The 23,728-nt window shown below is 39.8% G+C and overlaps 1 protein-coding gene across 1 annotated transcript; it reads right to left on the bottom strand.

Annotated features, from left to right (window-relative positions):
* Nucleotides 1–563: 563 nt before the first annotated feature.
* LOC109573083 (vomeronasal type-1 receptor 4-like) lies at nt 564–19,852 on the bottom strand. The gene has a single exon (XM_070772265.1). It carries the CDS (start codon nt 15,656–15,658, stop codon nt 14,705–14,707), a length of 954 nt encoding a protein of 317 aa, XP_070628366.1. The 5' UTR covers nt 15,659–19,852; the 3' UTR covers nt 564–14,704.
* Nucleotides 19,853–23,728: the final 3,876 nt, after the last annotated feature.

Here is a 23,728-nt window from a genome sequence, read left to right as displayed (position 1 = left end):
ATGAGGTGGGTGAAACTGGAGCCTATTATACAGAGTGATATAAGCCAGAAAGAAAAACACCAATACAGTATACTAACACATATATATGGAATTTAGAAAGATGGTAACAATTATCCTGTATACGAGACAGCAAAAGAGACACTGATGTATAGAACAGTCTTTTGGACTCTGTGGGAGAGAGAGAAGGTGGGATGATTTGGGAGATTGGCATTGAAATACATATAATATCATATATGGAACGAGTCATCAGTCCAGGTTCGATGCACGATACTGGATTCTTGGGGATGGCACTGGGACAACCCAGAGGGATGGTATGGGGAGGCAGGAGGGAGGAGGGCTCAGGATGGGGAACACATGTATACCTGTGATGGATTTATTTTGATATTTGGCAAAACCAATACAATATTGTAAAGTTTAAAAATAAATTAAAATTAGAATAAAAAAAAAAAGAACTCATGATAGGAACCACTGGCACAACTTATACAATCTAGACTCATTTTCATAATCCAAAGCTAATTATTATGGAAATTTTGTAGGAACATATACTTTATTATTATTGAACCCTGTGATAAGAATTGGGTGCAGAAAAAATAAATTAAAAAAAGAGAGGATTTGAAAATAGTTACAAAATAAAAGCACCTAGATCTGACAGCTTGATGATTTTATCAAGTACTTAATTCAGGAGCATCCTTGGAGATGAAACAGTATGCCACTAAAAACCAGTGCATCCGTGCAAAATTAAAAGAAAATCTGAAATGCAAGTAGGAGGCTTCAAAAAAGCAAACACACTGACAACTTAATCATGTACTTCTAGCCTCCAGAACTGTGAAAAACTATCTATGTGAAAAACTGTGAAAACTATCTATGTTTAAACCTCCCAGGCTGTTGTATTTTATTAAGGCAGGCCTAAAATGTAATACAAACTGTAAGAGTCTGTCTTTTTGATCCTGGGACTTCCAAGGGTGATCCTGGAATTTATGCTGGAGAAAGTTTTGCCTATGTTCTCTTCTAGCAGCTTTATGGTGTCATGTTCTATTTAACTCTTGGAGCCTAGTTGAGTTTTGTGTGTGTGTGTATGGTGTGAGAGCGTGATTTGACTTCACTGATTTACATGAGGCTGTCCAGCTACTGGAGAGGAGTGGAGAAATAACTCTAGAAAGAATGAAGAGAAGGAGCCAAAGCAAAAACAAAGCCCAGTTGTGAATGTGACCAGTGATGGAAGTAAAGTCCGATGCTGCAAAGAACAAGATTGCATAGGAACCTGGAATGTTGGATCCATGAATCAAGGTACATTGGAAGTGGTCAAATAGGAGATGGGAGAAGTGATCATCGACATTTTAGGAATCAATGAACTAAAATGGGCTGGAACGAGTGAATTTAATTCGATGACCATTATATGTACTACTATGTGCAAGAATCCCTTAGAAGAAATGGAGTAACCCTCATAGTTAACAAAAGAGTCCGAAATGCAGTATTTGGCTGTAATCTCACAAATGACAGAATGATCTCTGTTCATTTCCAAAGCAAAGCATTCAATATCACAGTAATCCAGGTCGATGCCCCAACCAGCAATGCTGAAGAAGCTGAAGTTGAACGGTTCTATGAAGACCTACAAGACCTTCTAGCACTAACACCAAAAAAAGACGTCCTTTTTATCATAGGGGACTGGAATACAAAAGGAGGAAATCAAGAGATACCTGGAGTAACAGGCAACTTTGGCCTTGGAGTACAAAATGAAGCGGGGCAAAGGCTAACAGAATTTTGCCAAGACAACGCACTGGTCATAGCAAACACTCTATTTCAAGCCACAAGGGACAATGCTACACCAGATGGACATCACCAGATGGTCAACACCAAAATCAGATTGATTATATTCTTTGCAGCCAAAGATGGAGAGGCTCTATACAGTCAGCAAAAACAAGACCAGGAGCTGACTGTGGCTCATATCATGAACTCCTTATTGCCAAAGGCAGACTGAAATTGAAGAAAGTAGGGAAAACCACTAGACCACTCACGTATGATCTCAATCAAATCCCTTACAACTATACAGTGAAAGTGACAAAGAGATTCAAGTGATTAGATCTGATAGACAGAGTGCCTGAAAAACTGTGGACAGAGGTTGCTGACATTCTACAGGAGGCAGTGTTCAAGACCACCCCCAAGAAAAAGAAATGCAAAAAGACGAAATGGTTGTCTGAGGACGCCTTACAATTAGCTGAGAAAAAAAGAGACGATAAAGGAAAAGGAGAAAAGGAAAGATACACCCATCTGAATACAGACTTCCAGGAATAGCAAGGAGAGATAAGAAAGCCTTCTTCAGTGATCATGCAAAGACACAGAGGAAACCAATGAAATGAGGAAGATGAGGTATCTCTTCAAGAAAATTGGAGATACCAAGGGAACATTTCATGCAGAGATGGGCACAATAAAGGACAGAAATGGTATGGACCGAACAGAAGCAGAAGATATTAAGAAGAGGTGGCAAGAAGACACAAAAGACTATTCAAAACAATCTCATGACCCAGATAACCACGATGGTGTGATCATTCACACTCACCTAGAGCCAGACATCCTGGAGTCTGAAGTCAAATACGCCTTAGGAGGCATCACGACGAACAAAGCTAGTGGAGGTGATGGAATTCCAGATGAGCTATTTCAAGTCCTAAAAGATGATGCTGTGAACGTGCTGCACTTAATAGGCCAGCAAATTTGGAAAACTCAGCAGTGGCCACAGAACTGGAAGAGATCCGTTTTCATTCCAATCCCAAAGAAAGGCAATGCCAAAGAATGCTCAAACTACCACACAATTGCACTCATCTCACATGCTAGCAAAGTAATGATCAAAATTCTCCAAGCCACGCTTCAACAGTATGTGAACCAAGAACTTCCAGATGTACAAGCTGGATTTAGAAAAGGCAGAGGAACCAGAGATCAAATTACCAACATCCGCTGGATCATCAAAAAAGCAAGAGAGTTCCAGAAAAACATCTACTTCTGCTTTATTGGATACAACAAAGCCTTTGACTGTGTGGATCACAATCAACTGTGGAAAATTCTTCAAGAGATGAGAGTACCAGACCACTGGACCGGCCTCCTGTGAAATCTGCATGCAAGTTTAGAAGCAACTGTTAGAATGGACATGGAACCATGGACTGGCTCCAAATTGGGAAAGGAGTATGTCAAGGCTGTATATTCTCACCCTGCTTACTTAACTTATATGCAGAGTACATCATGCGAAATGCCAGGCTGGATGAAACAATTGCCAGGAGAAATGTCAATAACTTCAGATATGCAGATGACACCATCCTTATGGCAGAAAGTGAAGAACTCTAGAACTATACAACCTCTGGATGAATGTGAAAGAGGAGAGTGAAAAAACTGGCTTAAAACTCAAGATTCAAAACACAAAGATCATGGCATCTGGTCCCACTACTTCATGTCAAATAGATGGGGAAACAATGGAAACAGTGACAGAATTTATTTCCTTGGGCTCCAAAATCACTGCAGATGGTCATGCAGCCATGAAATTAAAAGATGTTTGATCCTTTGAAGAAAAGTTATGATCAACAAGATAGCATATTAAAAAGCAGAGACATTACTTTGCTGACAAAGGTCCATCTAGTCAAAGCTATGGTTTTTCCTGTAGTGATGTATGGATGTGAGAGTTGGACCATAAAGAAAGCAGAACCCAGAAGAATTGATGCTTTTGAACTGTGGTGTTGGAGAAGACTCTTGAGAATTCCTTGAACTGCACAGAGATGAGAGCAGTCAGCCCTAATGGAAATCAGTCCTGAATATTCACTGGAAGGACTGATGCTGAACCTGAAGCACCAATACTTTGGCCACCTGATGCGAAGACTGAACTCATTGGAAAAGACCCTGATGCTGTGAAGGATTGAAGGCAGGAGAAGGAGAGGACAAGATGAGATGCTTGGATGGCAACACCGACCTGATGGGCATGAGTTTGAGCAAGCTCTGGCAGTTGGTGCTGGACAGGGAAGCCCGGCATGCTGCAGTCGTGGGGTCACAAAGAGTTGGACGTGACTGAGCAACTGAACTGATCTAATTACATTGGGCCCACAGATAATTGGGGGAAATTCCCTATCTTGAATCAACTCTTTAGTAAACTTAATGGACCTGAAAAATCCACTTGCCATGTAATATAACATGACTACCCAGATGATGTCACATCCATGAGAGGAGAACTGTTTATTATTTATATAATTACCAATATGTTCTCAACACTATGAGCAGTCTTTACCTCCTGTGATGGTTTCTTACGAGGAAGAAGCTAGTATAAGGGGATATGCCCTCACAATTTTTAGTGGTCTTATCTTTTGTCTGACTCTTTGTGACCCCATGGATTTCACCATGGCAAGCTTCCCTGTCCATCACCAACTCTTGGAGCTTACTCAAACTCACGTCCATAGAGTCGGTGATGCCATCCAACCATCTCATCCTCTGTTGTCCCCTTCTCCTCCTGCCTTCAATGCTTCCCAGCATAATGGTCTTTTCAAGTGAGTCAGTTCTTCTCATCATGGGCCAAAATATTGGGGTTTCAGCCAGCATCAGTCCTTCCAATGAATATTCAGGACTTATTTCCTATAGGATGGACTGGTTGGATCTCCGTGAAATCCAAGGGAGTCTCAAGAGTCTTCTCCAACACCACAGCTCAAAAGCATCAATTCTGCAGTGCTCAGCTTTTTTTACAGTCCAACTCTCACAACCATACATGACTACTGGAAAAAACGTAGCCTTGACTAGACGGACCTTTGTTGGCAAATAATGTCTCTGCTTTTTAATATGCTGTCTAGGTTGGTCATAACTTTACTTCCAAGGAGCAAGCATCATTTAATTTCATGGCTGCAATCACCATCTGCAGTGATTTTGAAGCCCCCAAAAATAAAGTCAGCCACTGTTTCCATTGTTTCCCCATCTATTTGCCCTGAAGTGATGAGACCAGAGGCCATGATCTTCGTTTTCTAAATGTTGAGCTTTAAGCCAACTTTTTCACTCTCCTCTTTCACTTTCATCAAGAGGCTCTTTAGTTCTCTTGCGCTTTCTGCCATAAGGGTGGTGTCATCTGCATATCTGAGGTTATTGATATTTCTCCCTGCAACCTTGATTCCAGCTTGTGCTTCATCCAGTCCGTAATTCTGCATGATGTACACTGCATTTAAGTTAAACAAGCAGGGTGACAATAAACAACCTTGACATGCACCTTTCTCGATTTTGAACCAGTCTGTGGTTCCATGTCCAGTTCTCACTGTTTCTTCTTGACCTGCATACAGATTTCTCAGGAGGCAGGTCAGGTGGTCTGGTATTCCCATTCTATGGATTTTTCAGGAGGCAGATCAGGTGGTCTGGTATTCCCATTCTTTAAGAATTTCCACAGTTTGTTGTGATCCACACAGTCAAAGGTTTTGGCATAGTCAATAAACCAGAAGTAGATGTTTTTCTGGAACTCTCTTGCTTTCTCGATGATCCAATCGATGTTGGCAATTTGATCTCCGGTTCCTCGGCCTTTTCTAAATCCAGCCTGAATGTCTGGAAGTTCATGGTTCACATACTGTTGAATTGGTTACAGTAAAGCTTAAAGGGTTTAAAGACTCATATATCTGCATTTTAAATGGTATGTTTCAGAAATACCAGAACACATAAATGTGTTTTCATCATATCAGTAGAGAGCCATAGAATTTCTTTGAGGTATAGCAAATATTGAAAAACACAGTGGACTTTGAACATGATGAGCTGACATCACTCCCCAACCCCTGCATCACTGGACACCAGTAAACAGCCTCTCCTTCCTGAACCTGTGAGTTCACATCCTATGACTGATATTGTGAAGGAAGAGGTAGAATGCTGTTGAGTGTTGTTTCCTCAAAATTTTAGCTTTCCTCTTTTACTGTATCTGCGTTAAAACAGTTTTGAGGGTATTTTAAATAAGCAAGATATTTTCCCCCTGAGCTGAAATTAGAAAGTAACCGTGACTGATTAAATACTATGTGGTGTATGTATTCAATGGAATACAACTCAGCCATAAAAAGAATTGAAATAATGCCATTTGCAGCAACATGGATAGAGTTAGAGATGATCATACTCAGGGGAGTAAGCCAGAAAGAGAGCAACAAATACCACGTGATATCATTTATGTATGGAAACTAAAATACTGGGGCCTCCCAGGTGGTGCTGGGGGTAAAGAACCCTCCTGCCAATGAAGGAGACATAAGAGATGTGGGTTCCATCCAAGTCTGATCCACTACTTGGGTCAGGAAGATTCCCTGAGTAGTGCATGGCAACCCACTCCAGTATTCTTCCCTGGAGAATCCTCATGGACAGAGAAATCTGCTAGGCTGCAGTCTGAAGGGTTGAACATGACTGAAGCAACTGAGCGAGCGAAAACATGACACAAATGAGCTTATCTATGAAGAACAACAGACTCACAGACATAGAAACAGAATTGTGGTTCCCAAGGGGGAAGGTGGGGGAAGGATGGATTGGGAGTTTGAGATTAGTAGATGAAAACTATTAAAGACAGAATGTATCAAGAACAATGTCCTACTGCACAGCACATGGAACTATAGTTAATATCTTGTGATAAGCCATGGTGGGAGAGAATATGAAAAAAAATATCACTAAATCACATTGCAGTACAGCAGACATTAACACCATACTGTAAATCAACATCATATATCAGAAAAATAAATTTTTAAAACCTGAATATGTCAGATATGAAGTGAAGTGAAAGTCACCCAGTCGTAGCCAACTCTTTGCAGCAGACATTAACACCATACTGTAAACCAACATCATATATCAGAAAAATAAATTTTTAAAAACTGAATATGTCAGATATGAAGTGAAGTGAATGTCACCCAGTCGTAGCCAACTCTTTGAGACCCCCATGGACCGTAGACTGCCGGGCTCCTCTCTCCATGGAATTCTCCAGGCCAGAATACTGGATTGGGTAGGCGTTCCCTTCTCCAGGGCATCTCCCCAACCCAGGGATCGAATCCAGGTCTCCTGCATTGCAGGCAGATTCTTTATCATCTGAGTCACCAGGGAAGCCCAAGAATACTGGAGTGGGTAGCCTCTCCCTTCTCCAGCTGATCTTCCTGACCCAGGAATTATACTGGGGTTTCCTGCATTGCAGGTGGATTCTTTACCAGCTGAGCTACCAGGGAAGGTATGATAACATGACAAACTGTGGAATTAATGAATGGATCCTCTGCCACGTCCTTCATTTCCAGCTCACCCTTCTTACAAGTAGATGTTACCAAGCTGAATGTGGGTCCATAGGAGTCTTTCAACGTATTGTTGCATGCAATTTTCTAATATTTTGTGGATGGTTTTTGCATCTATGTTTATGAGAGATTCTGGCCCGTAATTTTCTTCATATATATTGCCATTTTGTGCTTTTGGTATCAGAGTGATGTTGGTCTCATTAAATGAGGTAAAAAGCGTTCTCTTCAGTTTTTTTGGAAGTGCTTGGGAAGCATCGGTATTAACTCTTTGAATGTTTGGTAAAATTCACTTGGGAAGCCATTTGGTCCTGAATTTTTGTTTGGGGAAGTTTTCTATTACTATTTCAAGCACTGGACGAGTGATCAGTCTAGTCAGGTTTTTTATTTCATGATTCAGTCTTGGAAGGTTGTATGATTCTAAAAATGGACCTTATTCTTCTGGTCTGTCCAAGTTTGTTGGCATAGATAGATGTTCACAATATTGTCACAATTATTTGTATTCTTGTGTAATTATTGCTCTTTTTCTTCCTGTTTCATAATGTATTGATCAGAACCTTCTCTCTCTCTTTTTTAAAAGTGAGTCTAATTAAAGGTTTCTCAATTTTGTTTCCCTTTCCAAAGAACCAGTACTTAGTTTGATTGACCTTTTAAAAAATATTTATTTCTGTATCTGGGTGCACTCTGCCTTAGTTGTGGACTCGGTATCTTTAGTTGCGGCATGCAAAGTCTTAGTTGTCGCATGTACTATCGAGATCCTGGACCATGGATCAAACTCAGGCCTCCTGATTGGGAGCATGGAGTCCCAGTGGACTTAGCTACTGGATCACCAGGGAACTCCCTGATTGATCTTTTCTACTGTCTTTTTAGTCTCTGTTTTATTTATTTCCACACTAATTTTATCATTTCCTTCATTCTCCTGACTTTGGGCTTTGTTTGTTTCTCTTTTCTAGTTTCTTTAGGTGTATGGCTAGAATGTTATTTGAAATTTTCCTTCTTTCTTTAGGTGGGCCCATATTGCTGTAAACTCCTCTCTCACTTTTCTAGTTCTCTTCTCAAAGATGGCTTCTTCATTTCATACCATTGTGAGTGGAATATAGGATATATGTGATTTCTACTTAAATGTGTTGAGATTTGTTTTGGGTTCCAATATATGATCTATCCTTGAGCAATCGAGCCAGGAGCAGTACCCATGGCTGACAACTCAGAGAAATGGATGCGTTGGTGAGTGAGTAGTCTGAGCCACAGATTGGGTACCCCAGTCCTAGGGTCCTGTGTGTTTGATACAAGCCTGTCTGGTGGGAGAAGCGCTGGGACGAGAAGAAGAGCTATAGGAAGATAGGACTATGCTCATGAGGAGCACACATTGACTAGTCCATGAGGCAGGGAAGACAGAGGTCTACTCAAGTAGCTGCTGTTTTACCACAACCAACTCACCACACACTCCAGCCCCAGTGGAATGAACACACCAGTCCTCCTCCCTCCATGGCACTGGATCTGGAGCAGTCACTGTGAGGGAAGAGTTGACGGAGGGACACAGAGATAACCCACAGCCAGGGCAGAGCCTGGGTGGAGCAGTGGCAGCCACTGTTGGTGTTGATTCAAGCAACCCCCCAGAAGCAGCCCAGAGATCATATGACAGCTATTTCACTACAGCTCATTACGCAGGGATAATTTGCAGGTAAATATGCAGAGAACTGCCTACCCTGAGGAGCAGTTTCACACAGTGCAGGAGTGACAGAGGATGGGGAAACTTTAGAGACACAAGGGACTTTCCACCCAGACAAGACAGAGGGGTCTGCTCTAGTGGCTGCAGAGTTTCCCACGACCATCTACCACCTACTCATGTGCCCAGCCTGAACATAGCAAATGCTTCTGCCCAACTCAATCCATGTCATATCGCTGCATTGGATCTAGGGAGCCTACAACCAGAGAGAAGACTTCACCAAGGGACACAGAACAACCTGGTTCTGGGACAGAGCTGTTCCACAACAGCTCACTTCTCAACCAATGCTTAGGGTCCCCGTGAGCTCCTGCAAGCTGTAAAGAGCAGCTCCATAACAGGGTGGGGGTTGCAAAGACAGGGAGCAGTCTTCAACTGTGAAGGACAATGGGAACTTGCACTTGAGGCTGCGACAGCACAGCCATTGGCACCTACATAGGCAGAGCATCAGACCCCTGTCTGCTCATGGTTCCCAATTGATTCAGAGGTCTTCTTACTCTGGGGAAATGGACCCACTGTGTGGAGAGGAACAACACACACTTAGAAGAACGAGATTCACCTTGGGCCTGACCCACAGGGTTTCTGTTCCAGCACCTAACTGGATTTAAAAAAAAATGAGTTCTTTCACTATGTTTCCTGCAAGAGACTTACCTCAGATATAAATCTGCAAAGAGACAAACACACAGAGACTAAACAACACACTACTAAAACATGATAGTGAAAGGTTGTTGTTGAACAATACAAAGACGCCAGGATTTTTGGCCTCTGGAGGATAAGATTTCAACACGGGGCCAGAGACGAGGCTTGATCACTCAGAGCTTTTGTGTAATAAAGTTTTATTAAAGTATAAAGGAGATACAGAAAGCTTCTGACATAGGCATCAGAAAGGGGCAGAAAGAGTACCCCCCTGCTAGTCTTCAGCTGGATGTTATATAGTCACTAACCGTCTGTTAATGAAAGAAAGGAATGTCTTAAAACTCAGAATGGCACAAGGCCCCTCATCCATAAGATGCATTTTGGGATAATCTTGACACTAGACGACTCATCCCAGGCCATAAAATGATTAACTTGAATCTTGTAGAAGGGCAGATTACCATACAAATAATTTTGTTTACATAGGTTAGGGGAACAATATCTGAGTATAATACTCTGCTTTGTCAAGTAGCTTCTGAGCCATTAGGCAGAACCGACTTGAAGACAGAGTCTGGGGTAAATGCACAGTACATTAAATAGCTTAAGACAAACATTTCCATAAGAAAAATGCATTGGTTATGTCAAGGTTTGAGAATAGTTAACTTCAGGTGAAACCAGGTGTCATTATGGCAACACAGTATGTTAAGAGAAACCTCCTTTTAAATTTGTATCGAGAAGAAAAAAATATTGCTAGTTTGTTTCCTCCTGCCACTTAAGAGAGACAAAAATGTCTGACACTTGCAGGCTATTTCCTCCACTTGGAGACTCCTGGCCTTCCTGCCTGTCACCCTCTCAATAGGTTCAAAAAACATATCAAGAGTAAATCAGAAATTACCAGAAGACAAATGAGAATAACAACACAACTTTCCAAAATTGTGGGAACACAGTAAACACACTTCTAAGAGAAAACTTTATACCAATACAGGCCTATTTCAAATGTCTGAAAAAATCTAAAGAAAAAGCCCAAATCCACTTAACTGACCAAATTTCTAGAAACCGTCTTTGATGCTCGGGGCTGGTACATGGGATGACCTAGAGGGATGGTATGGGGAGGGACATGGGAGGGGGATTCAGGATGGGGAACACGTGTACACCCATGGTGGATTCATGTGGATGTATGGCAAAAGCAATACAATATTGTAATTAGCCTCCAATTAAAATAAATACATTTATATTAAAAAATAAGACTGAATTAGGAAGAAATAGACAATCTAGAAAGCAAAAAAGCAAAATGGCTGTCTGAGGAGGCCTTACAAATAGCTGTGAAAGGAAGAGACGTGAAAAGCAAGGGAGAAAAGGAAAGATATACTCATTTGAATGCAGAGTTCCAAAGAATAGCAAGGAGAGATAAGAAAGCTTTCTTCAGCGATCAATGCCAAGAAATAGAGGAAAACAACAGAATGGGAAAGACTAGATATCTCTTCAAGAAAATTAGAGACACCAAGGGAACATTTCATGCAAAGTTGGGTGCAATAAAGGACAAAAATGGTATGGACCTAACAGAAGCAGAAGATATTAAGAAAAGGTGGCAAGAATACACAGAAGAACTGTACAAAAAAGAGCTTCACAAGCCAGATAATCATGATGGTGTGATCATTCACACTCACCTAGAGCCAGACATCCTGCAATGTGAAGCCAAGTGGGTCTTAGGAAGTATCACTACGAACAAAGCTAGTGGAGGTGATGGAATTCCAGTTGAGCTATTTCAAGTCCTAAAAGATGATGCTGTGAAAGCGATGCACTCAATATGCCAGCAAATTTGGAAAATTCAGCAGGGGCCACAGGAATGGAAAAGGTCCATTTTCATTCCAATCCCAAAGAAAGGCAATGCCAAAGAATGCTCAAACTACTACACAATTGCACACATCTCACACGCTAGTAAAGTAATGCTCAAAATTCTCCAAGTCAAGCTTCATCAATACATGAACTGTGAACTTCCAGATGTTCAACTGGTTTTAGAAAAGGCAGAGGAACCAACCAGAGATCAAATTGCCAACATCTGCAAAAAAGCAAGAGAGTTCCAGAAAAACACCTATTTCTGCTTTCTTGACTATGCCAAAGCCTTTGATGTGTGGATCACAATAAACTGTGAAAAATTCTGAAAGAGGTGGGAATACCAGACCACCTGACCTGCCTCTTGAGAAACCTATATGCAGGTCAGGAAGCAACAGTTAGAACTGGACATGGAACAACAGACTGGTTCCAAATAGGAAAAGGACTACGTCAAGGCTGTATATTGTCACTCTGCTTATTTAACTTATATGCAGAGTACATCATGAGAAATGCAGGGCTGGAGGAAGCACAAGCTGGAATCAAGATTTCTGGGAGAAATATCAATAACCTCAGATATGCAGATGAAATGACCCTTATGGCAGAAAGTGAAGAGGAACTAAAAAGCCTCTTGATGAAAGTGAAACAGGAGAGTGAAAAAGTTAGCTTACAGCTCAACATTCAGAAAACTAAGATCATGGCATCCAGTCCCACCACTTCATGACAAATAGATAGGGAAACAGTAGAAACAGTGGCTGACTTTATTTTGGTGGGGGGGGCGGGGGGCTCCAAAATCACTGCAGATGGTGATTACAGCCATGAAATTAAAAGACGCTTACTCCTTAGAAGGAAAGTTATGACCAACCTAGATAGCATATTGAAAAGCAGAGACATGACTTTGTCCACAAAGGTCTGTCTAGTCAAGGCTATGGTTTTTTCCGTAGGCACATATGGATGTGAGCGTTGGACTATAAAGAAAGCTGAGCGCTGAAGAATTGATGCTTTTGAACTGTGGTGTTGGAGAAGACTCTTGAGAGTCCCTTGGACTGCAAGGAGATCCAACCAGTCCTTCCTAAAGGAAATCGGTCCTTAATATTATTTGGAAGGACTGATGTTGAAGCTGAAACTCCAATACTTTGGCCACCTTCTGTGAAGAGCTGACTCATTTGAAAAGACCCTGATGCTGGAAAAGATTGAAGGTGAGAGGAGAAGGGGACGACAGAGGATGAGATGGTTGGATGGCATCATCGACTCAATGGACATGAGTTTGGGTAAACTCCAGGAGTTGGTGATGGACAGGGAGGCCTGGTGTACTGCGGTTCATGGGGTTGCAAAAAGTCGGACACAACTGAGAGAGTGAACTGAACTGAACTGAATCAAAAACCTCCCAGAAAACAATGTCCAGGGCCTGAGGGTGTCACATGTGATCCTATGAAGCATTTTTAAAAATAAAATCTACCCTTCTTAAACTATTACAAAAATTAAAGAGGAGGAGAACACTCTTAAATTTATTATATCAGGCTAACTTTACATTGATACCAGTACTATAAAGAGACACTACAGAAAATTACAGATCATTTTCTTGATGAATATGGTTGAAAAAAATTTTCAACAAAATATTAGCAGACAGAATTCAACAATCTATTAAAGATACCATAAATGATTACCACGTAGCATTGTTCCAGAGATGCAAGGATGGTTAAAAATCCATAAGTCAATCCATGTGATGCACCACATTAAAAAAAGGAAGATAAACACAAGATTGTGTCAATAGACTTAGAAAAAGCATTGACAAAATCTAACATCCATTCATGGTAAACACTCTCAGAAAAATGAGCATAGAGAAAATACATCTCCACGTAACAAATCAAACCCACAGAGATGGATATCTGAAAGCTTTTTCCTCTAAAATCAGGACCAAGACAAGGATGCTCACTCTTGCCACTCTGGTTTAACAGTATTTGGACAAAAAAGTAATAAGAGACATCCAATGCCTAAGAGAAGTAAAACTGTCACTACTATAGAGAAATGATACTTTCTATAGAAAACCCTAATGTCTCCACCAGAAAACTAATGAATTCAGTACACACACACAATGGAATATTCCTCACCCTTTAAGAATAAAATTTCGCTGCTTCTACCATAGATGGACCTGGAAATCATTCTGTTTAGTGAATTAAGTCAGACAAAGTTAAATACTGTATATTATCCCTTGACATATGGAATCTAAAGCTAGTACAAATGGATGAAAATAATGATATAGAAAAAGACTCTCGCATATAGAGAATAAACTAGTGCTTACCAGTGGAGAGAGAAAGTGGGAAGGGGCAAGACAGAGTAAAGATTTAGAAGTACACATTACTATGTAGAAAATAAATAAACTACAAGGACATACTTTACAGCACAGGGAATATAGCCAATAGTTGATAATAACTTTAAACAAAGTATAACCTATATACTGAACCACAATGTTGTACCTCTGCCACTACTATAATACTGTAAATCAACTATAATTCAAGGAAAAATTTGACGTAAAAGAAAAGTTATGCATTGTGATATGTGGTTGTAATGGCAGTCACATCACAATATTTATGTGTAACAAATTATCACATCTTACACTTAAAATTCACACAATGTTATATGTCAAATATATTTCAGTTTTTTAAATCTGCTGAAATATATTTTTCTTTCAGTGTGTTTTGTATTGTACTTCACTTCAAACTGCTCATTTCTACATGAAAATATTTAAATGCGCTAATCTCCCTGCAAGACTCTTTCTAATAAATACTGCCATCTCTCTTAACAATGTGAACTATAAACTTGTAACTGGCTCCCAAATTCTTACCTGATTTTACCTTCGCGTAGTAACCAGGGTATTCTTTACTCTGTGAGGACATTAATTTCTTCCATTTTATTTCTGACTACTGTACACACTGATCCGTTTTCATGTATACTTTTATCTATAATTCCACACCTACTTCATTTGTGGGAAATTCGTTCTGTTAGACTGAAAGTAACACATTTGAACACTTTATAATATGCATATCATTTCAAGACTTGTTTATTGCATAAATTTCTGAACTCCTTTTCTACAAGGAAACTTCAATGATATGATTTTTTATGAGGTATTCATATTTCATGACAATATATTTCAATTGGTCTTTATATTGAAGAAGACATTTGGCATGTCCTGTATATTATCTTGAAATTCAAATTTTAAATTAGGATTCTGAGGGTGAATAAATGAGCTGGCAGTGGCTCATTACAGAATAAATAAAATTCACACTTTTCTCATAATAGTAGAGGACTTTGCATTTCTTTCCCAGGCAAAGTAGAGCCTTTGTACACTGGAGTCACGGCTTATGAGCAGAAAGGGGCTGACACTTGGGAAGCATGCTGCTATTATTATAGTCATGTTCACAAACAACCAGCTGGGCTGAACAAAAAGAGCCAGAAGAACTTGAAAGATGGAGGAAAGAGTATAAAAGCAGACAAAGGTGCCCCCCAGGAGAAGGATGGTTTTAGTAGCCCTGGACTCAGGGGAGGACCTGGAGGAGGCATCGGTCCTACGAATGTGCTGGACCTGCTGCTTATGTCGGTAGAGAATGAGAACCATGGAGCCACCGGCCCAGAGCGTGAGCCCCAAACATAAAACATCAGGGGATGACAGCAATGCTGCATACAAGGCGTCTCTGGTTTTTATATTCTTCTGGCCAGTTTGAATACTAGAACAGCAGCCATAATCTCTTTCCTCTGTGATGTTATTGTGACTCCATTTGCCAGTTATAAAGATAGGAAAAATGACATTTACCGGCATTTGGAGGATCCAACACAGGAAAATAGAGGGAACGGTGTACTTGGGAGCTATTACTTTCAGCGCTGCCCACCTGGAGTTCCAGGGACTGATTGTGATCATCTGAAAGACACTCAAGAGGCAGATGCTGCCGATGGACATTCCCCTCCCCATTCTGTGTAGAAAGAAGAGAAGTTTGCAGCCAAAATCACTGCGGATCTGCTTCCACCCAAAGATTGCCATTGTCTCGGGGACCCCTTTACAGAGGAGGACCAAGGAGTTGGCCACAATCAGGTGCTTAAGGATCAAATCTGTGGACCTTAACCTGTAACCCATGACGTGAAGGACGATATAACTGCAAAGGAGTGAGAAATTCCCCAGGATTCCAACCACGGTCTGTGTTAAGATGATCATGCCTATTATGAGAAAGCTGCCAGCCATCCTCTCAGTTCACAGTCACTGGTACTTGTCTTGTGAGTTATTGTCTCTATGGGAACATCAGGTGTGTGCTGTATGCATCATGTCCACTGAAATCCAATATTCTCCACTTATCCTCAGGTCCCACTTGGAAAATTTTGCTTTATGCTTTTCTGCTACTAGTAGCCTTAAAAGGGCTCAATGTATAACATTGAAAGAGCACTTAAAATGCAAAATTACTTGTTGAAGGCACTCCATGCTATCACTTCATTCTTCACAAATCCACGAGCCTGGGATTTCTGTGACTTCAATTTTTTCAAGGAAAGGTAACACAGAGAGGTTATGTATTTGTTGAGATCTGCTGCACAGGGCAGAGTGAAGACTTTAGAAACTCATTAGGCTGGTCAAGAGAGTGCACTGACCCACCAGCTCTGCCAAAAACCAGTTAGTTGTATTCAAATAATAACCCATACCCATATTTAGTTTTGATTTCACAACTTCTTAACTTGATTTTAGACCAATGGTCTTTTATATTTTTATTATAAGAAGATTCCATTTTTGTAAAGCTTTATTCTTTAGGGCACTATGTACTATGTATTAGGTTTTAGATATCTTAATACATATATATGGATTGCTGGCAGCAGAATATGGCATATGGCAGGAACCTGCCCAAGATAACTTAATGTCATGAAGATGAGAATGGCTCAGTACTGGAATGGTATTAGGATGCTTTTATGTCTGTAATGTAGGTATAATGTACCTATCACAGGAATTATTGAATAAGCACAAGTAACATTGTAAACTTTGAGCCATAAAACACTAATACATGATAAAAGAGTGCAAAAACTGAATTATTGTTGTTTTCAATTCATATACTTATCTATTTGTTAATTCCAGAGCTAAGCAAAAATAGCAACAAAGAAATAATATTTGTGCATGCCACTGACATACCAGACATATGTGTAAAATAGCATCTGCAAGGCATGTATTCTTATGTATTTTATAAATTCAGAGACTGGATTTTTGGATTGATAGTAGCCTATTAAAAAAAAAAAAAAAGAATCAACATGCTAGGAGACTGGCAGCTGCTGCCTCTAACTTACAATTACCATGTCAACCGTTCTTTAAATCTAAGAATGACAGTAACCTCACCAGAATGAACACACTACAGAGGTTTTCAGTTCAGGCAAAGCTACTGTCTACACTAATTGCATCAGACATCCAGGACTGGAACAACCCTTTCTATTCAAGTCGTTTTCATTTAGACACACTTTCTGCATGGGATTAGATGATTTCTTCAGATCCATCATACATTTTAGTGCAAACCTGTATGGATTGGTGGTGAACTTCTAGTCATCCTGAACATGGAGTCTATAATTCCTGTAAGGCAGACTCAACAGCAGATTGATTTTACAAATGTATTTTACCAGTTAAAATACAATTTTTTTTAAGTTGAGAAAAATATCTTTATTGGAATTATGCCATGTATGCAGTTTCATTCTTTGCCTAGAAATGGCTTTGATGGACATGAATGAGTTAAACCCAAGAGCTTTAACTCAGTGAGAAGCAAAGCTTTTTTCAGTATAGTTAACAAATAGCTTAAATATTACCAAATGATAGACCATATACTTATTTACAAATGACATTTCCCCAATGTGGACTAGGATCCTTTCATCACAAATATTTTTAAGCACCTTAAAAATCAGGTTTTGCTGTAACGTGGATTGAGTCACAACAGAAACTGTCAGAGGATTACATTTGATTGCATGAAGGGTCTTTAGAGATTGCCATGGGTTCTAGAAACCCATCTCTCAATATTAGCTCAGCTCATGCCTCAGACTTACACCATCCTGCCCGCTGTTGGCACTGAATCCAGTTACTACACAGAAGATTGCCTTTGTCTGATATGATCTCTTCTCCAGACTCTTGATCTGACTTTCTCTTATAGACTCTGCTGCTTAGAATGAGATGGAAAACACTTACCTGACACCTTCCTGCTATCAGGAGAGTGGGCTTTCTGGTGGTCATTATACCTAGTGTCTGTGTGGGAGGGAGGCAACTGGATCCTGATATATGGGTTTGAGATGCTGTGTCCTCCCCTCCCCTCCCATCAGAGCTGCAATTATCATTTCACCTGCAGCAGCAATGGGAGTGCAGGCCTGGGATCTGAGAACATTTCTGGAAACTTTTCTCTCGGTTGTTAATTACTGGAAACAATTACAAGTTTCTAGTTAGCACCCTTAGGAGACTAAAGGAGTGTTTCCAAGAGCCTTCTTACTTTCCATGATCCCTGGAGGCAGACAGGGTCTCACATCGAGGAAAGCTGGACTTTCTGAAGTCACACACATAAGGGACTGGCATGAACTGTGTGTCCCTCTGCATTCTTTACTTCCCTGAGATGTTTCTCTACCCTGAAACTAGAGCTCTCCTAATCTTCAGACTGTTAAACTGAATGATCAATTAAAGTATTGTTAGAGAAATGGAATGGGACAAAATACCTGGGAAAAACATTCAAAGAGAGACAAGTAAAAGGAAGAACAGGACACATTACTCATTATAGAAAATGTCAGCACAAATCAGAGCCAATTAATTGGATGCTTTGCATAAATCGATGCCAATCAACATGGAGATGTTGTAGAAAAATTTACTTTATGATTATTCACCTCCATTAGCAATTAGAATCAGACACAGAACAATATGGGGCTTCCCTAGTAGCTCAGACGGTAAAGCATCTGCCTGCAATACAGGTTCGATCCCTGGGTTGGGAAGACCCCCTGGAGATGGAAATGGCAACCCACTCCAGTATTCTTGCCTTGAGAATTCCACGGACAGAGGAGCCTGGTGGGCTACAGTCCATGGGGTCTCAAAGAGTCAGACATGACTGAGCAACTGACACACAACAGAACAATATACATGGAAAAAATGAGAAGGTTCAAAACGAGTGTCTCACAAATGAGCACTTAGTTCTGACGGCTCAACAGACAGATTCTACCATTCTTGTAAATATCAGATGAACCAATACTCAATTACTTCATTCAAAGAGATAAAATAGTTACCACAGTGCTCTACATTAATTAATTAATTGTGCTATTTTTCAAGAATAAGCACTTGGTACTCTGATATTAAGAAATATAAATTAGGACTTGCAAGAAATCTGGTTTTTTCGTATAAATACATCTACATTTGATGCAGCGTCATGATGCAATCACTGCCGATTTTCAAGTTAGGGATTTGGAGCCATACTTGGTGGTCAACTAAGTCTGCACACAAACTCATTTGAACACCTACAGGCAGATGCAAACACCCATGTGCATTAATACTCACATACTTATGTATATAGTACTTGCACAATTATAGTTTAAAACTCACAAACATTTGTGCACATGCTCACCACACCCAAACACACATCATATTCCTAAACACATGACACACATTCATATGAACTCACATTGTCACATTCACCTTCATAAAATCAACTTACATGGTCCCTGTGTATCTCTGGATGATGATTTCATATACAGAAGAACAGGTATATCTCTAGACTTCTGGACGCAGGAAAAAGGCATCCTTTCCTCTGCTTGTAATCCTTTCACCCTGCAACAATCCACAGACAATATTTGCTATAGGCTGCCTTAAAATTGGGCTTCCCTGGTGGCTCAGCTGGTAAAGAATCTGCCTGCAATGTGGGAGACCTGAGTTTGATCCCTGGGTTGGGAAGATCCCCTGGAGAAGGGAACGGCTACCCACTCTAGTATTCTAGCCTGGAGAATTCCATGGACTCTATAGTCTATGTGAGCATTACCTCCTCATGGGTCAGGGGGTAAGAAAGATAGCATGTTTCAGGGTATAACAGTGAATGGGTATGTATTCATACCCAAATAAAACCATGGTGGGGAAAGCCTGGAGTGAAGACATAAAGTCTGTATGGAAACACAAAAGACCCTGAATAGCCAAAACAATCTTGAGAAGGAAAAACAAAGTTGGAGCTATCTTGCTCCCAATTTCAAACTACACTGTAAAACTACAGGCATCAAAACAGTGTGGTACTGACACAAGATCAAGGGACACATAGATCAATGGAACAGAATAAATAGAACAGAAATGAATCTACACTTAATGGTCAATTTCTCTATGACACAGGAGGCAAGCAGATACAATAGGGCAAAGACAGTCTCTTCAACAGATGGTGTTGGGAAACTGAACAGCTACATGCAAAACAATCAAACTGGAATAGTTTCTCATATCATATGCAAAAACAAACTGGTATCTACATACAATGGAATATTATTTAGGCTTAAAAGGAGGAAATAATGATATATACCACAACATGGACAAACTTTGCAGATACTATATAAAGTGAAATAAACCAGTCACAAAAAGACAAACACTGTATGATTCCACTTTTATGAGATATTTATCATAGTAAAAATCACAGCAATAAAAGCAGGAAGGCAGTTGTTAGGGTACTGAGGAAGAAGAGATGGGGAGTTACTGTTTCAGTTTTGCAAGATGAAACGAATTCTCCATCTTGTTTTCTATCTTCTCTTTTGATGAGTAGAAGCACTTAACTTCAATACAAGCTCATTTGTCATGTCCTCCTTTATAGTCGATATTTTTGCTCTGTTTAAAAACAGTCTTTTCCTATTAGAGCTCAGAAATGTTCTCTGTTTTCTTCTAAAAACATCATTTTATATCTTTAAAATTTACATCAGCAATCTATTCAGAATAATTTGTTATATATGTCAGTAGCAACTTGTCTCTTTACATTTCAAGATAACACATTTCCACTTCTTCTGAAAATGTTGTGCTTGCCTTGCTTTTTATTTGCTGTCCTCTATCATTGCCTCATCCAGTTTGACACCATCTCACCCTTGGAAGTGGTTTTCTGTCAGATTTCCTGGTGATCCCATCTCTTCTTGTAACTCTTCCAATATTTACAACTTGACAAACAGTCAAGTTTAGTCTTGGGACCAGAAAGCTTCAGTGGGCCTTTTTGTTTAGAAGGTTGATTAGGCTCATGTTTTAAAGGGAAAGTTGCACCGTGCTGAGAGACAAGTTTTGCTGTAAGTTTCTTCACAGTTTGTGTAAGCTTCTGTCCTAAATTATCTTTTCAAGAACTTTTCATATAACAACCAGCTTCAGACAATGTCTACAGTATATTCCCCAGGGAAAAGGACAGGTTAATTACTTGATCAGCATAATAAAAACAATGCTTTCCTCTGAGGCAAAATTTGGGCAGGTTTGTTCGTGACCAACATTAAAATATTTGGATTTCTTCTTCACATCTTCACTTGTGATGTAAACCTATTATGTGTTTTGGGGGCCTCTTTTTATCACCTCTGAGAAGCCTGATACAGACAAGAACAAATGAAAACGCAAAGCTCTTGCTGTTCTTGTGTCATGAATGATAAAATCTTTCTTCTCAGACCCAGGAGTCTCATGCCTTCTGACAGATCCATGAAGTTGACAGGATAATTTGTTTTCTTGTGTGTAGGGTAAAATCTAAGACGTTTCTTCACATTCTTTAATAGTCATAATGATAAGGATGTAATGCTGAGAGAGACATGACTTTCTCAAAGAGAAAATTATAACGATCTTACACAATCCTGATTAGGGGATACAAGAATGCTTCCTGGAACAAGTGGAAATCTTCTTACCCAAGTTCTGGGCAATGTGGGAAAATGACAGTTCTTTCAACAAATGAGGCTGGGAAAGTTGGATATCCACATGCAAAAGAAGGAAGTTGGACCCTTACTTAACACTACATACAAAAATTAACTCAAAACTCCTAGAGGAGAACATAGGCAAAACACTCTCCAACATACATCACAGCAGGATCCTCTATGACCCACCTCCCAGAATATTGGAAATAAAAGCAAAAATAAACAAATGGGACCTAATTAAACTTAAAAGCTTCTGCACAACAAAGGAAACTATAAGCAAGATGAAAAGACAGCCTTCAGAATGGGAGAAAATAATTGCAAATGAAGCAACTGACAAAGAATTAATCTCAAAAATATACAAGCAACTCCTACAGCTCAATTCCAGAAAAATAAATGACCCAATCAAAAAATGGGCCAAAGAACTAAATAGACATTTCTCCAAAGAAGACATACAGATGGCTAACAAACACATGAAAAGATGCTCAACATCACTCATTATCAGAGAAATGCAAATCAAAACCACAATGAGGTACCATTTCACGCCAGTCAGAATGGCTTCAATCCAAAAGTCTACAAGCAATAAATGCTGGAGAGGGTGTGGAGAAAAGGGAACCCTCTTACACTGTTGGTGGGAATGCAAACTAGTACAGCCACTATGGAGAACACTGTGGAGATTCCTTAAAAAACTGGAAATAGAACTGCCTTATGATCCAGCAATTCCACTGCTGGGCATACACACCAAGAAAACCAGAAGGGAAAGAGACACGTGTACCTCATTATTCATCGCAGCACTGTTTATAATAGCCAGGACATGGAAGCAACCTAGATGTCCATCAGCAGATGAATGGATAAGAAAGCTGTGGTACATATACACAATGGAGTATTACTCAGCCATTAAAAAGAATACATTTGAATCAGTTCTAATGAGGTGGATGAAACTGGAGCCTATTATACAGAGTGAAGTAAGCCAGAAAGAAAAACACCAATACAGTATACTAACGCATATATATGGAATTTAGAAAGATGGTAACAATAACCCTGTATACGAGACAGCAAAAGAGACACTGATGTATAGAACAGTCTTTTGGACTCTGTGGGAGAGGGAGAGGGTGGGATGATTTGGGAGAATGGCATTGAAATATGTATAATATCATATATGAAACGAGTCGCCAGTCCAGGTTCGATGCATGATACTGGATGCTTGGGGCTGGTGCACTGGGACGACCCAGAGGGATGGTATGGGGAGGGAGTAAGGAGGAGGGTTCAGGATGGGGAACACATGTATACCTGTGGCAGATTCATTTTGATATATGGTAAAACCAATACAATATTGTAAAGTTAAATAAAATAAAATTTCAAAGAAATTAACTCAAAATGGATCAAAGACCTAAATGTAAGACCTAAAACAATAAAATTCTTAGGAGAAAATATAGGGCAAAAGTTTGCAACATTAGACTTGGCAATTATTTTTTGGATTTGACACTAAAAGCACAGGTAACACAAACTGAACCTCCTGAAATTTAAGAAGCTTTTGTGTATCAAAGACAGAATCATCAGAGTAAAAAGAGAATTCATTGAATAAGAGAAAATATTTGCAAATCATATACCTGATAAGACATTAATATCCAAAATATGGAGAAAACTCTTAAACAAAAAACAAACAAAAAAAAACAACCCAGAAATAACCCAATTCCGAACTTGGGAAAGGACGTTTCTCCATAGAAGATATATACAAATGACAAATAAGCACAAGAAAAGATGATCAACATCACTATCCATCAGGGAATGCAGATCAAAACTACAATGAAATGCCATCTTGCAGCCATTAAGATAGCTCCTATCAAAACAATAGAAAACAAGTGAAGACAAGAATGTGGAGAAATTGGAAGGAATTCTATGTACTGTTGGGCAGAAATGTAAGATGGCACAGCCATTGGAAAACAGGATGGCAGCTCCTCAGAAAATTAAACATAGAATTACTATATGATCGAGCAATTCTACTTCTGGGTATCTATACAAAAGAATCAGAAGCAGGGTCCCAAATAGATGTTTGATAGCTAAAACATGGAAACAACCCAACAGTTCATCAATAGATGAACAGATAAGTAAAAGACAGTATAGACATAAAATGTAAAAGAAAGGAAATTCTGCAATATAATGCAACAAAAATGAAACTTGAGAAATGTGAACGAATAAAGGAAAATCTCACTAAAATGCTGTCGGGTGACCAGCAGGGAGAGCACTCACACATGTACCTCTGGATCGCAATACAGATCCCAGCAAGAAGAGATGTTACCTTGCATTTCTGGCAGGAAGTGACACTACTTTACGACTACCACTAGCAACAGGAAGCCAGACAACAGCTCAGCCAATGAGAGACTGTTACAACTCAACGAAAAGCCACTGCACTTTGAACTCCCGGTTTCCTCCA

Source organism: Bos indicus, chromosome 18 (assembly GCF_029378745.1).
Source record: "Bos indicus isolate NIAB-ARS_2022 breed Sahiwal x Tharparkar chromosome 18, NIAB-ARS_B.indTharparkar_mat_pri_1.0, whole genome shotgun sequence".
NCBI lineage: Eukaryota > Metazoa > Chordata > Mammalia > Artiodactyla > Bovidae > Bos > Bos indicus.
The sequence above is the reverse complement of the archived record's forward strand: the minus strand, read 5'-3'. Positions and strand labels throughout refer to the sequence as shown.